This window comes from Coenobita brevimanus, chromosome 23 (assembly GCF_032717465.1).
Source record: "Coenobita brevimanus isolate Jiangsu-jjx chromosome 23, ASM3271746v2, whole genome shotgun sequence".
Taxonomy (NCBI): domain Eukaryota; kingdom Metazoa; phylum Arthropoda; class Malacostraca; order Decapoda; family Coenobitidae; genus Coenobita; species Coenobita brevimanus.
Window position 1 is genome coordinate 50300040 of NC_136976.1, and position 13175 is coordinate 50313214.

General features: G+C 41.7%; 1 protein-coding gene across 1 annotated transcript in view; it reads left to right on the forward strand.

The window, feature by feature from the left end:
* The first annotated feature begins 8561 nt into the window (after positions 1-8561).
* Positions 8562-13175, forward strand: part of LOC145392965 (TELO2-interacting protein 2-like) — a 70986-nt gene continuing 66372 nt past the window's right edge. Inside the window, exons 1-4 of the mRNA XM_080267259.1 lie at positions 8562-9181; positions 11565-11687; positions 12020-12187; positions 12471-12601. Coding sequence (XP_080123385.1) covers positions 8588-9181; positions 11565-11687; positions 12020-12187; positions 12471-12601 — 1016 coding nt within the window. The 5' untranslated portion in view covers positions 8562-8587. The remainder of the gene's footprint in view (positions 9182-11564; positions 11688-12019; positions 12188-12470; positions 12602-13175) is intronic.

The following is a 13175-nucleotide window of genomic DNA, read 5'->3' on the forward strand; positions in this document are numbered from 1 at the left end:
CTCCATTACCCTGTCCTCTCACCTCCCTGGCCGCACTGCGCTAAGCAAATCTCCCCCGGATTTTTCCACAGATTTCATCCATTGAAATAAGCCCTGTGCCCTATACTTATACAAAATAATATATACCAAAAAAAAAATAAGGTAAGTGATAGTGGTATACACCAGGAATTGGCTAATTATCACTTGACAGCACCTCACATGCATTCATTCGCTACATTACCATGGTAATTTCCCCTTTGAATTATGCCTTGTAATCTATTTCTGTAATAAAAATATATATCAGAAAGGAAAGGAGAAGCCTAAGTGACATTTACATTCACCTGGAACTACCTGTATTTCTTTATGTATTGCCGAGATTTTCTACCAATAATTTATTAGCATGTAAGTTAGCAGCTGTCATCCTCATTGTCACTGTCAACCCTTGCCTTCTCAGATAAGCCGCGGCATTTCTGCTGCTTCTGCGCCCATTGCAAAGGGCCCCGTGACCTCTACACCCAGAAAAACTCGTGAGGGAAGCAGGGAAGGACCAAGTGACTCTGCAGTGGAATGTGAACTAGCAGAATTGTCAATGGTGATGATGGATAGTGATTTTGACCCTTCGGGGGATTCGTGTGATGTGCCGGGTGAGGAAATCGTGCCAGAAAGTACTAGTACGAGTGCTTCAGTGTCAGAAGTTATCCCTAGCTCCAAGGGAAAGGAGCCGTTAGTGCAGCAAGGGAAGTCATTTGGGAAGAGAGTGAAAAGGCGGCGTGTTAGCCCCGGAACAATGGCCCCGCGTGACCCAGCCCGCCATGAGTCCCAGGTTGATTCACCTCCCCATTCCCCAAGCCCCACTTCACTCATTTCTTCCTCTTCTTCTGCTGAATTATCTCCGGAGTCTTCATCGTCGGAGTCACCACCAGCATCAACAGTGAAGACAGGCCATAGAGGAAGAGGTAAATCCCTGACCCGTAAAAGTAGCGTTGCTACTAGAGTAAGGGCTGCTAGTGCTGTACGGCAACCCAGGGTCAGTGCGAGTGACCTTGAACGTGGTAAATCTCCCTCACAGCCACCCACCACCCTCACCCACCCTACACCGCCACGACAGGGAATCCTGGACGCCTTCGCGTGGATGGAATGGTCTGATTTTGTCCCAGAACATTTAAATTTTGATGAGAGTTCCTCAGGAGTACAGCCTGCCTTCACTCTTGGCGATGATGCTGAGTGTGTGGACTTCCTTTTGGCCTTCCTAGATAACGAAGTCATTGAGCACATATGTGATGAGACCAACAGGCATGAATCACAACGTGCTGCAAGTGGTACAGGTGCAGCCAAGATGCAACAGTGGTCCATGCTGGGAGTGCAGGAGCTGTATGTGTTCTTCGCCCTCATGCTTCTCATGCCACACTCAAAGAAGCATGAGTTGGAAGAATACTGGTCCATGGACCCCTTACTACCCTCACCCACCTTCAATAAGTACATGGCCAGAGAACATCATGGGAAACCTGCACTTTGCCGACAACGATGTACCTTCCCAAACCAACCCACTCTGGAAGATCCGGGAGATTCTGAGCAGAATGAAGGATAAGTTTATGTCATTCTTCCACCCCTTTCAGAAGGTTGTCATTGATGAATCCTTGGTTTTGTTTAGAGGACGTCTTCGGTTTATGCAGTACATTCCAAGCAAATGCCATCGCTTTGGAATCAAGTTCTTTGTACTGTGCGACTGTAAGACAGGGTACATCCTTGACTTCGTCATTTATTCAGCCAGCACTGTCAATCTGGATAAAACACACCCCCTTGGCTTCTCAGGCTGTGTAGTGAAAGTGCTCCTTGAAAAGTATTTTGGTGGGAATCATGTGCTGTATACAGACAACTATTATACAGCACCGAAACTTGCCAAATACCTTTCAGAGCACGGCATTGGCTCCTGCGGCACTGTCAAAAGTAATCGTGCCCACTTCCCTAAATTCCCAGAGGCAGGAACCTCGCAGCGAGGAGACGTGCACCTACGCAAGTCTGAGAAGATGCTGGCAATACGGTGGCATGACAAGAGGGTCGTGCACATGCTCACCACTGTACATAAGGGGGAAATGACAGACAGTGGGAAGGTCGACCGTAGGACAGGCGAATCTGTGATGAAACCTGATGCTGTGTTAGACTACAATATCAACATGCGGCTGGTGGACAAGTCCGACATGATGATTGGAGAGATCGACTGCCTCAGGAAGAATACTAGGTGGTACAGGAAAGTTTTTCTGCATCTCATAGACATGACGATGCTGAACGCCTTCATCCTGTACAAGATGAAGGTCAAGCCACCCAAGTCCTTCTCCCAGAGGTTGTTCGTCAGGACCTGTGTTCAGCAGCTGCTGGAAAGATATGGTAGGGTGACAGCAGCAACTCCAAGGCACCATCCAGTAACACTTCCCGATAGACTTGAGCAGAGGGCGTACATGGATCTTCACAGACTGGTGCAAATGCCTGCCACAGGCAAGAGGAAGGCTGCGATCCGCAGGTGCCAGGTGTGTGCACATACCACCCGACGGACACCTGAGCACAAACGCACCTCTTGGCAGTGCGCTGAGTGCCAGGTTCCCCTCTGTGTTACTTGCTTCTTTGATTACCACAGCCAGAAGCAATTCTAAAAGTGCAAGTGGGAAAGGAAAGTAATTTTAAAATAATGTGTAAATAATGGGTAAATAATGTGTAAATAGCAAGTGAAAGCAATGGATGTTCAGTACATATGATTGAACAGTGTATTATAGTTTTATCTTACTGAAAGTGACAGTGAATAACATAGTGTAAGTAAAATAGAAGGGTAAATATTGAAAATACAATAGAAAATGTAAATAGTAATGTAAGTAATTAGTAATATAAGAATATGAGTACAAATACTTGATGTTATAACAGTGAAAGTGAATCCGTGGCTCTCTACGTATTTTACTGAATGAAAAATTGAATGACTTCAGTGACAATAAACTAATACTACTGAAAGGAACTTATGGGTAAAGGCTCCAGATATATATAAGTGTTATATAGTAATAGAAATATAAAGTGTGAGGGGTTTTATGAATAATAAATGACAGAGTACCAAGAGCGAACTAGTGCAAGTGGGAAGGTCATACGCGCTCGTAATTTTCATTGCTTTCACAGTGTTTTTTTTTGGAGTATGGATCCCAAACTACTTGATAATCATAGAGTAGTGTTTATAGTGTTAATATCTGGCTGTGGTAATCATATTACGGGTTGTCGGGAAGTGTAAAGTGGAGACTTCGTTACCCAACTTCAGAGGTCTCCACAAGTCCTACGGTAATCGACGAAGGCTCAACAAACATCCCAGGAGAAAGCTGAAGGTATGTGCCATAAGCATATATAATTTTAATATTCTAGGACTAATAACTGATTTTTGGCAAATATTTTTTGAGAGTCTGTCGGAGCCCGAATAACCCCCCGGGACACGCAAAACATTGGTAAACATGCCCGCGGTGTAAGGGTTAAAGTGTTCTCTCCATCTGCTCACTTTTTCTCCCTTCTCCACTAGTAATCTACCATTTTTATCTTTCACTCCCCTGCTAACTTCACTTCCACCCTGTCTTACTCTTTTCACCTCTTTCCAGAACATTTTCTTACAGTCCCTCCACTTTACACTCAGATTCCTTCCAAATTCCTCATCCACTCTCTTCTTACTCTCTCTTACTATTCTTTTCACCTCTCTCTTTCTTTCTACATATAACTCTCTCTTCCGCCTCTCAACTTCTTCCATGCCCCTATTTCTCATCCATTCATTGTATGCTTTCTTCTTTTGTGCCACAGCCTGTCTCACCTCTTCAGTCCACCACGCTGTTCCTTGCACCCCCCTCCGTCTTCTCTTCCTTCCACACACCACATCACATGCTGCACATATTTCTTCTGTAAATATCCTACACACACCTTCCACGTCTCCCATCTGCTCCAATTCATATTTGCCCAATCGTTCCTCCACTCCTCTCTTATACTCTGCCTTTTTCTCACCCTCTTGTAACCTTTCCACTCTCCTTGCAACTACTCCTTGCTCTTGTCTTTCCCTTCTTCTCTTCCTCCATCTTACTTGAATTCTAATTCTGGCCACCACCAAGTAGTGGTCAGAAAGTCCACTCCCCCAACCTCTATAGGCTCTTGCATCCATTACACATCTTCGCATCCTTTCATCCACACACACATAATCAATCATTGCCTTCCTTTCATTCAGTTCACCACCCACCCTTCTCATCACTCGCCATGTATACCTGTGGATCATTTTATGCCTGAAGAGGGTATTGGCTATCACCAACCCCCTCCCAGCACAAATGTCCTCTAACGCACTCCCATTCTCATCTGTCTCAGCAGGCACACCCCACTCACCAACTATTCCATCCACCTTCACATTCCCAACTTTACCATTCATATCACCGATGAAAGACACTCTCTCATTCCTTCCAAACTTTTCCATGCGCACTTCTACATTTGTCCAGAACTCTTCTCTCACTCTCCTAGCACGATCTTGCATTGGCGCATACACACACACAACCGCCCACATTTGTATTCCAACTTTCAACATTACCCACACAATCCTTGACCCAACTGATCCATACTGTCTTATGCTCTTCTTCCATCTTTTACTCACAACTATACATACTCCTTCCTTTGCCCTCTCATTCTCACCTACTCCTGCACATATACTCCATCCATACTCCCATTCTTTCACACTTTCTCCTCTCCATTTTTTTTCAGTTATTCCACATACAATCCACTTTCGCACCCTCAAGCACCTGGACAATCTCTCTCTCTTTCACCTCATCATTCGCTCCCCTTACATTCCACGTTCCAATAACCATGTCCTTTGTCCGGTCCTTGGTCGTCATCGTTTGGTCAGTCCTTGTCCGAGGCTTATTGTTTGTTTTTTTAGTTAGTTGTTTTCCGGGGAGGGGCACTAAACACTATAATACAGTAATACAGTTCCAGTTGGCTACCGTTTATGAGCCAGTTGGTACACCTAGATGCCAGATATTGCATAGAACTGCCAGTTATGTCCCATTTTGGTGCCAGATATTGCTTTAATAGAGCTGAGCCAGCAGTGCCAGATATTGCGTTGGGCTCTATACCTGGACGTCGGATAATTGAGAGTTTACTTAATGTTGTTGCGTATTTATACACAACAGCCACCTACGGCTTTTAAATGAGTATAAAGAAAGTAGGAGGATACAGATAAGGGTTTGCCATCAGTTCTCTCAGACAGTTGAGTCTCAGTGAGGAAGAGAAGGTGAGGTTTAGAGGAGTGTAGGTAGTGCTCAACAAAGAGAAAGTTTGAGGAAAGGCTGCAAACGTTGCAGAAATGAAGAAGTGAGTGAGACAGTAGTTCCAGGCATCTCGCTTGGTCATAACGGGGAGGTGGGGCAGATGGTGGGGGCTTTGGTGGTCCCCCCTCCCCCCTGGGGGGTCTCTGTGGCTTTGTGATGAAATGCTATTTATTTTTGTTTAACTTTTGAATAGAAAGTGTAATGTGTAATGTGCATGTAGTTTGGTATTTACAGTTACAGGAGAGCATGCTGGCCTACTCTCTATGTTACTGAAACACTGAAAAAGTTCAGCAAAGGGAGGATGGTCAGAAGCTAGTCCCAAGGGCTGATGAAACATTAGCTCGAGCTGTCCCTGTCATCAGATTTCATTCATCTTGAGAATACTGCCCTGCTCGACTGGTGCAACAGTTTGCTCCCCTAAATATAGTACTTACCGTAAATGCTCACACTCTCCACATCTGTACCATTTGGTTTTGCACAAATCGAACAAAAAATAAAATAGAAAAATTATTTGGTTTTTATTAATATCATAATTTGTTATTCATTCATTCATCATCTAATATAGTCTTGCCCCATGAGGAACGTAGGAGCCTGGGGCTAGGCAAGATGGTCCTAACATTTGAAATGAGAGTGACCATCCTCACTTATCCCTGGGCAAGTGTAAAAATTAAAATCAGCTTAAGCAAAGGATGACAAAAACTAGAAGTTTACTCAGCTGATATTCATCACTGGGTGACATGTCTTTGGAAAGTTACCAGCTTGTAATTACAGTATGTTGAAAATAATCATTTGTAAATAGCTACATAATTACATCATCTTTTGTGAGGTATGGGTATTACTTTTTCTGGCACAAGCTCATCAAAACATGAACCTAGTAAACTACAGTCTGAAGCTGCCCTCCTGCAGTCCACCATCTTTCCTCTTTCAGTGGATAGGGAGGGAATGGAGGGACACTTGTATAGCTAGGCACTCAGGCTGTCTGCTTATACCAGTGACATTGTGTGAAGGTGCCCCTCTTCAGCACCAGTTATGCAGTAACGATGAATAATGAGGTTGAGTACGGAAATAGCTTCAGAGACATACTTGAAGAAGCAATAACAAAAAGTAAATTCACCTAGTAGAATACTGCATATTTACCAGGTTATATTCCTCATGATATCAGGCTCTGAGACAGGTCCAGTACAAGTATACAAGTCATGTCTCAAGAGGCAATAACAAGTCTTGAACTGCTGCTGTGAAGAAGCACTAACAAATTCTGAACCACTCTTGTGAAGAGACAGTAACAAGTCCTGAACTGCTCTTGTGTGTTGTCACTGTTTGTCTGTCTGTTAAAGTTTTAGATACCTTCTAATGGAGAGTACATCAAGTAGTCAATAATGTCCTTGTAATTTTGTAGATTATTCTGTTGTATTTCAGATAAGACTAATTTTTATAATAATCTAATTTTTTCTTCACCATTTAATTTGATCTTATTACTCCAAACCAGATTTTCCATTAGCTGCAATAAACTTGTCAGCTGTTTGACAGCTTCAGGAAAATTTTATAGGAAAGAAAAGGGATCTGTATTTTGTTTTTGTTGATGTGGAGAAGGCCTTTGACAGAGTCCCTAGAGAGGTGGTAAAGCGATGAGAAAGCTTGGGATTGAGAAGTGGCTGGTTAGGGTGGTTATGGTTGTGTATGTGGGTGCTCGCACCCAGTTAAGGGTGAACGGAGATTTGACTCTTCCGTGAATGTTGGTGCGCATCAGGGATCAGTCTTGAGCCCCTTGTTGTTTATCATGGCACTTGAAGCCCTTTCACGTGACTTCAGAAATGGATTCCTGTGGGAGATGTATGCTGGTGATTTGATGTTGATTGCAGAGATTAAAAAAGAGGCAGAGGAAAGATTTAGGACGTGGAGGGATGGTATGGGGCACAAGGACTTAAGAGTAAATGCAGATAAACCAAAAGTGATGGTATGTAGGACTAGTGGCAGTACTGTCAAAGAAGAGGGAGAGTGGCCATATGCAATTTGCCACAAGAGTGTGGGAAGTAATTCCATCTTGTGCAGTGTTTGTGATAAGTGGGTGCATATGAGATTTATGTAATGGTATTAGAGGTAGACTGCATAACACTACTGATTTCATGTGTGCGGTGTGTCAGGGAGAGCACGTGGAGATTGTCAGGCATGAAAGAATTAATCTTGGTGGTGAGTCTCTTAGGTATGTGGAAGAGTTTTGTTATTTGGGTGACATGTTATGTGCTGGAGATGGGGCTGGATATAGCTCTGTGGCTAGAGTGAGGAGTGGTTGGAAGAATTCAGGGAGCTGTTGCCTCTCCTGATGCTGAGAGGGCTTTCCCTCCATTCTGAGGGATCTTTGTATGTGGCATGGGTTAGGAGAGTAATGCTGTATGGCAGTGAGACCTGGGCAGCAAAGGAAGAGGATATTTGCAGACTCAAATGTACAGAATTGACTTTGATTAGGTGGATGTGCAGTATGTCCTTGAGTGCAAGGCCTGGGGGGGCTAGGTTGATGATGGAAGAGTTGAGAGGTGGGAAGGGACTGGAGTGTATTGGTGTTGTGATTAAGAGAGGTAGATTGAGTTAGTTTTGGCATATGGAGTGGATTGGGGATGATAATTGGATGCAGAAAGCGAGAAGTACGTCAGGGGTAGGGTTGCAAGAGGTAGACTGAAAAAGACCTGGGACATGGTCAATGAGTGTGACCTCAGAGATAAGGGACTGAATAGGGAAGCTGCCAGAGATCAAGCAGCATGGAGAGCCGCCATTAGATGACCAAGGCCGATGCATGCAAACATGTTGGAGCCTTTAAAAATGAAAACGATATTATACGGTATCTCATGCTCATTTACTACATCTTTACCATCTGTACATTATACCCCTCTTTTGCTACTCCCCCCTCTCACCATTTTACTTACTTTCATAACAGTTTCTTGTTGTCCTTCCACCTGACACCAAACTGCCTCCCAAACTCCTCATCCACTCTCCTGACTTCCCTCCACTTATACTGTAAGCAGTACTGTGCTATACAAACACCTGATTTTGACTCTGTTTCCTTGTCCATGTCAGCCAATCTTTAGTTGCATTTTTCTTTGCTCCTTTTGCTTCTCTCATCATATTCTACCAGGCTGTTCCCCTGGTATGGCATCTGCACCTCACACAGAGCACCTTATCTCATGCACCACATACTGCCTCCCCAAATAATTTTCTGAGCTTTTATCATATCTTTATCTTGATTTCAGGTATCGTGCAAGACAGCTAGACATAACATCTTTGGTTCAGAGTATAAAATGGCAACAAAAGATTCTGAACCAATGCTGGCTTTAGTTCAGCGTCTCAGTGTGGACAGCCAAATAAGTGAAGATGAATTAACTTCGGCAATAGTCTCCCTTACAACAGCGTGTCAAGTGCCCTCTCTCCAAAATCCAAATGTTTCATATTCAGCAGAAGACTTTGCAGATGTCGCAAGAAATGCAGAAATGCAGCTCAGTGTTATCTGCAAAATGCTAGAGTACATTTTTTGTAGAGTGAGTGAAGGTCGTCAGTTTTCACCATTATTTTTGAAGAACATTGTGGTTTGTTGCTATCTTTGTGCATGTGCGTACAGTGATGAATCTTGGGAGTGGAGTGACCTGAAAACAGCCAATTTGTCAGCTGAAGCACTGAAGAAACTTTGTGAAGTGGTTAATTGTACTTCAGTGCCGGAACTCTTGACTGGCACCAAGGCAACATTTCCAACCAGCACAGCTTCTCAAAATATGACTAGAGCAGGTGGATACCTGCAACACATCCTTCAAAGATTAAGTGAAATGCTTAACAAAAAAACTTGGAGGAGCTACCCAGGCCTGAAGATGTGTTACTGGGTGACATTACAGCATCTTGATGTGAGTATGGTATTGTGTTATCAGTAGATATTATGGCACTGTGTACTGTATAAAAAAAAAAAAAAGTATAAGTACACACTTTGCACAAGGCAGTTTGGCAGCAGAAATGATGGCAGTTTCAAATTACTGATGATTCTCTCATGTTGGTAGACCTGCATTTATGAGGAAGTCGTACACCATATTGCCTGCTTGTGACATTTCCTAATTAGTTTTGTTATCATATGCACATTCAAGCAATGATAGATTAGTCTCCTTGGAGCATCAAAACCTATGATCATTTAGGATATCACTGGATCCCTCCTGGATGATACTTTTTTGATAATGTATTCATATTTAAATTCATTTTTACTCAGTTTTATAAGCCTTCAGACTCTGTTAATTTAATTTTGGATTGAAAATATATTGCATTGTAATATTCTCTACATTCCAGCAAGTGGGTTGGCAGAGGGTTAGTGTCCCTTCCCATAAAACAACCAACTCAAAGACAAACGACCACCCCTTACGGGATTATGGCATCTGGCTATAGATAGATAGATAAATAGATAGTAATATTGTTTATACTGGTACTGTATATGATAGTTACTACACTATGTGCTCAGTAGAACATAGAACAACTTTGTTTGGATCTGGGTAGGTGTTATAAATACTGTACTTGTGTGCCAGGGACAGTGTTTGTAATGTGCAGTACAGTATTTGTCATTCCATAAGTCTGAATTGCCATTTAAAATTTGCATGGTTATAAGTCATGTCTGAATACCATCGCCTGCAATCTCAGTACAGTACCTGCTGCTATCTGTTAATTATTACCATGTATTATTTTGTAGTAACTAGTACAGTACTGTATTTTTGGGTGTGTTTAATTATTTTTAAATTCTGCCAAAATAGTGGCGTGCAGCCAGCAACCAGTTGTTGTTCCACGACCCCAGTCATGCCTAGCCCAGCAGACCCATTGACCACAGGTTGGCAGTTGTCCCAGTAGGGAATCTATGGGACATAGATTCCCTACATTGTCAATGTTGTGCCTGCATCTTAATGTAGCATTTGTTTTGCAGTTCTACATAATGTGGGTTATGTTATGTGGGCCTATTTTCCAAATGGAGCACATGTCATCAGTGATTCCACCTGGTAACTGAGGAGGAATGGGTGATGTCCTGATCTAAACCAAGACAGATGAACTCAGTTTGCTCTATTTAAGGATCCCTCTCATGGGTGGATGTCAGGAGAGGTGCATGTAGTATTGTGTTCTAATATTGTACAGTATTACCCTATGCATTAAAAGATTATGTAGATATTTTTCATTGCAAGGCTTGGAATGTTTGGAGGTGGAACGTTGTTGAAGAGGGTCTGGTAATGTTAGTGTGGTGATTTTTTTTATTTTTTTATTATGTGTGTAGTTGTGTGGCTCTGACATATAGTGATGGGGTGTTGTGTTAGTGCAGGGTGCCATGCAGAATTGTGTATCACTCTTGTCAAGTTATTTTCTAAGAGAGAGGACTGATTTCAAAGTGTTGTTGTTACTTAATGACTTTTTTTTTTTTTTTTTTTGTTGCATAAAAAGGGAAAGATGATGATCACATCTGTTGGCTTACAGTTATATTGCTTTAATATGTGCAGTAATTGGTCACAGACATCAGATAAATAAGGCAAAAAGTTTACAGGTATTAAAGGTCTTCAGAGTTTTCATTGGAGATTAGTCAATGGAACTTAGGCTGGAAACCATGCAGCTCAGTTTGGGGTCACAGTGTTTTGCTGTGTTACTTGAATCCATATCTCAGAACCATACATCCTGGGGAGCCACTGTACTCTAAAATAGTAGGTAATTGAGGCTATTTGTAGAGACTGAAGATGTCAAAGTATGCAGGTACTTATTAGCTGCTGGTAAGCTGGTATACCCTGTACTGTAATGGGGTGGTGAAAAGGGTATATATGAGTGAGCCTGAGGTAGGAGGATGCTAGGAAAGCCAAGAAGAAAATAGCTGCAGTGTGTGAATAACAAGCTATGGAAGTTGCAAAAGAATTGTAATAGTGGTCCTGTGGTAGGATAGGCCTACTCAAGTTGGAATGGTAGTCTCCATTTATTAGTGAGAAATAAGGTAAATGTGATGATGATGATGATGATGATATCCTGTATATTACCGTACTGCAGCTGCAGCTGCATGTTTCATTTTGCAACAGTAACTTATTACTGTACTCACTTCACTCAGTCCCACAGATCAGTCACTGTATAGAACCTTTAGGCATATCAGGCATGTTTAACTTGTTTGATATGCAATATTATTGTTTACTTGTATACACTAGCTATATACAGTACTGTCATCATACAAAAAAAATTTTCTTACCAAAATGTGAAATGGTGATAATTAATCTAGATAAACATTTGCAGTGGAAGAGCCTGGGAGACCACTTGGCGTACTTGCTTCCCCCAGCACTCTTCATTATTGATGACTGGGAGCAGAAACATAAAATACTTGGACTAAGATGCTTACGTCACATATTAAATAATACTGTAAGTAGTTTTTACTACTTATTATGATTTCTTGAAAGGTTTCTAGATAAGTACCAGTAACAGTATTTTGTGGTAGGCTTGTTATATCCTTAGTATGTTTTACTGTACAGTACTGACCTGATTGCAGTAAATTAAGATGTCTGTAGGGTATGGACTGATCACTTAGTAAACATACAGAAACAGGACTATTTATTTATTTTTTTTTAATTGTATCAATAAAGGTTGGGGTGATTTTTGAAAACTGAGAAGGCCGTTAAAAAGCATTATTGCTATGCTTGTACTTTTGGAAGTTTTGTTGTGTTGTGTAGTACAGTATTAACTTCGTGACCCAGGTTGGTGGAAAATTGCGATGGTATGGACGAGCAACAGTGATTTACGATGCCCTGAAACCTTTGCTGTACTCAAGAGAACCTGAGGTATTGGAGATGTTGTACCCAACCATCATACAAGCACTTTACATCATAGAGGCAGATCCAGCTCATTCAGGCAAATTTAAGAAAGTTTGTATTTTGCAAGGTCATCACTATTGTGCTGTATGGTGCACAGAATATTTTACTGCAATGCTCTTTCTTTTCTGTGCCATTTTTTTGTAATGCAAAATGTAAGGATAAGTAAATAAAGAGGACATAAGTTACTAATTAGCCAGAGGCCTGTTGTACTGTACTGTAGAGTAATTCTGGAATGTAATTTATGTAAATTTTCATCATTTTAATCCATTAACTGTCATAAGAGATCAAATTGTAATTTCTTGTGTTAAATGTGAGCTGTGATCATCTTCTTAAGGAAAGCTGTTATGAGAGTCTTCTGGAGCAGCTGTTACGTGACATGGCTTATGAACAACAGTTGACATTACGTGCTGTGTACGCTGCTGTGCTGCCCCAGGTGTTGAAAGGCATGGGGATATATGCCATCAGGTACTGTAGATTTATTTCTCCTGAATGAAATATTTCATGTGATATAGATATGGCACTGAGCTCATGCAATTTTTTTTTTTTTTTTTTTTTTTTTTTTTTAAATACTGATAGTGTTGGGAAGATAATTTAGTAGGTAAGGTATGAACATAGCATGATGGCTATTTTAAACTGCTGCATCCTGTCAGTTGTTCTACAGTATTATAATGCTACCTCAATAGCACATGTCTGATGACAGATTCTGTTTGTCCTAAAATCTTTACTGGTCAGCAATTAGTTCTGCTAAAATACAAGTAGCCTAAGTGAAATCAGTGCATTTTCAAGCTGAAGTAATGTTGCAAAAATAATCTTTACCTGTAAAGGACAGACTCCTCTTATTATCTGCCTGTTTATCTGTCTTCCTTTCCTTCTCTCTATCTTTGTCTATCTCTCTGTCTGTCTATTGCCAGGTTTCTCAATCCCATAAGGGGTGGCCACAAACAAATTGTCTCCACATTGCTTTATCCTTTACCATTTGGCAGCCCTTCCTTCAACTCATACATCCCTCTCTCATATGTCTCTCCACTCCATCTCATCC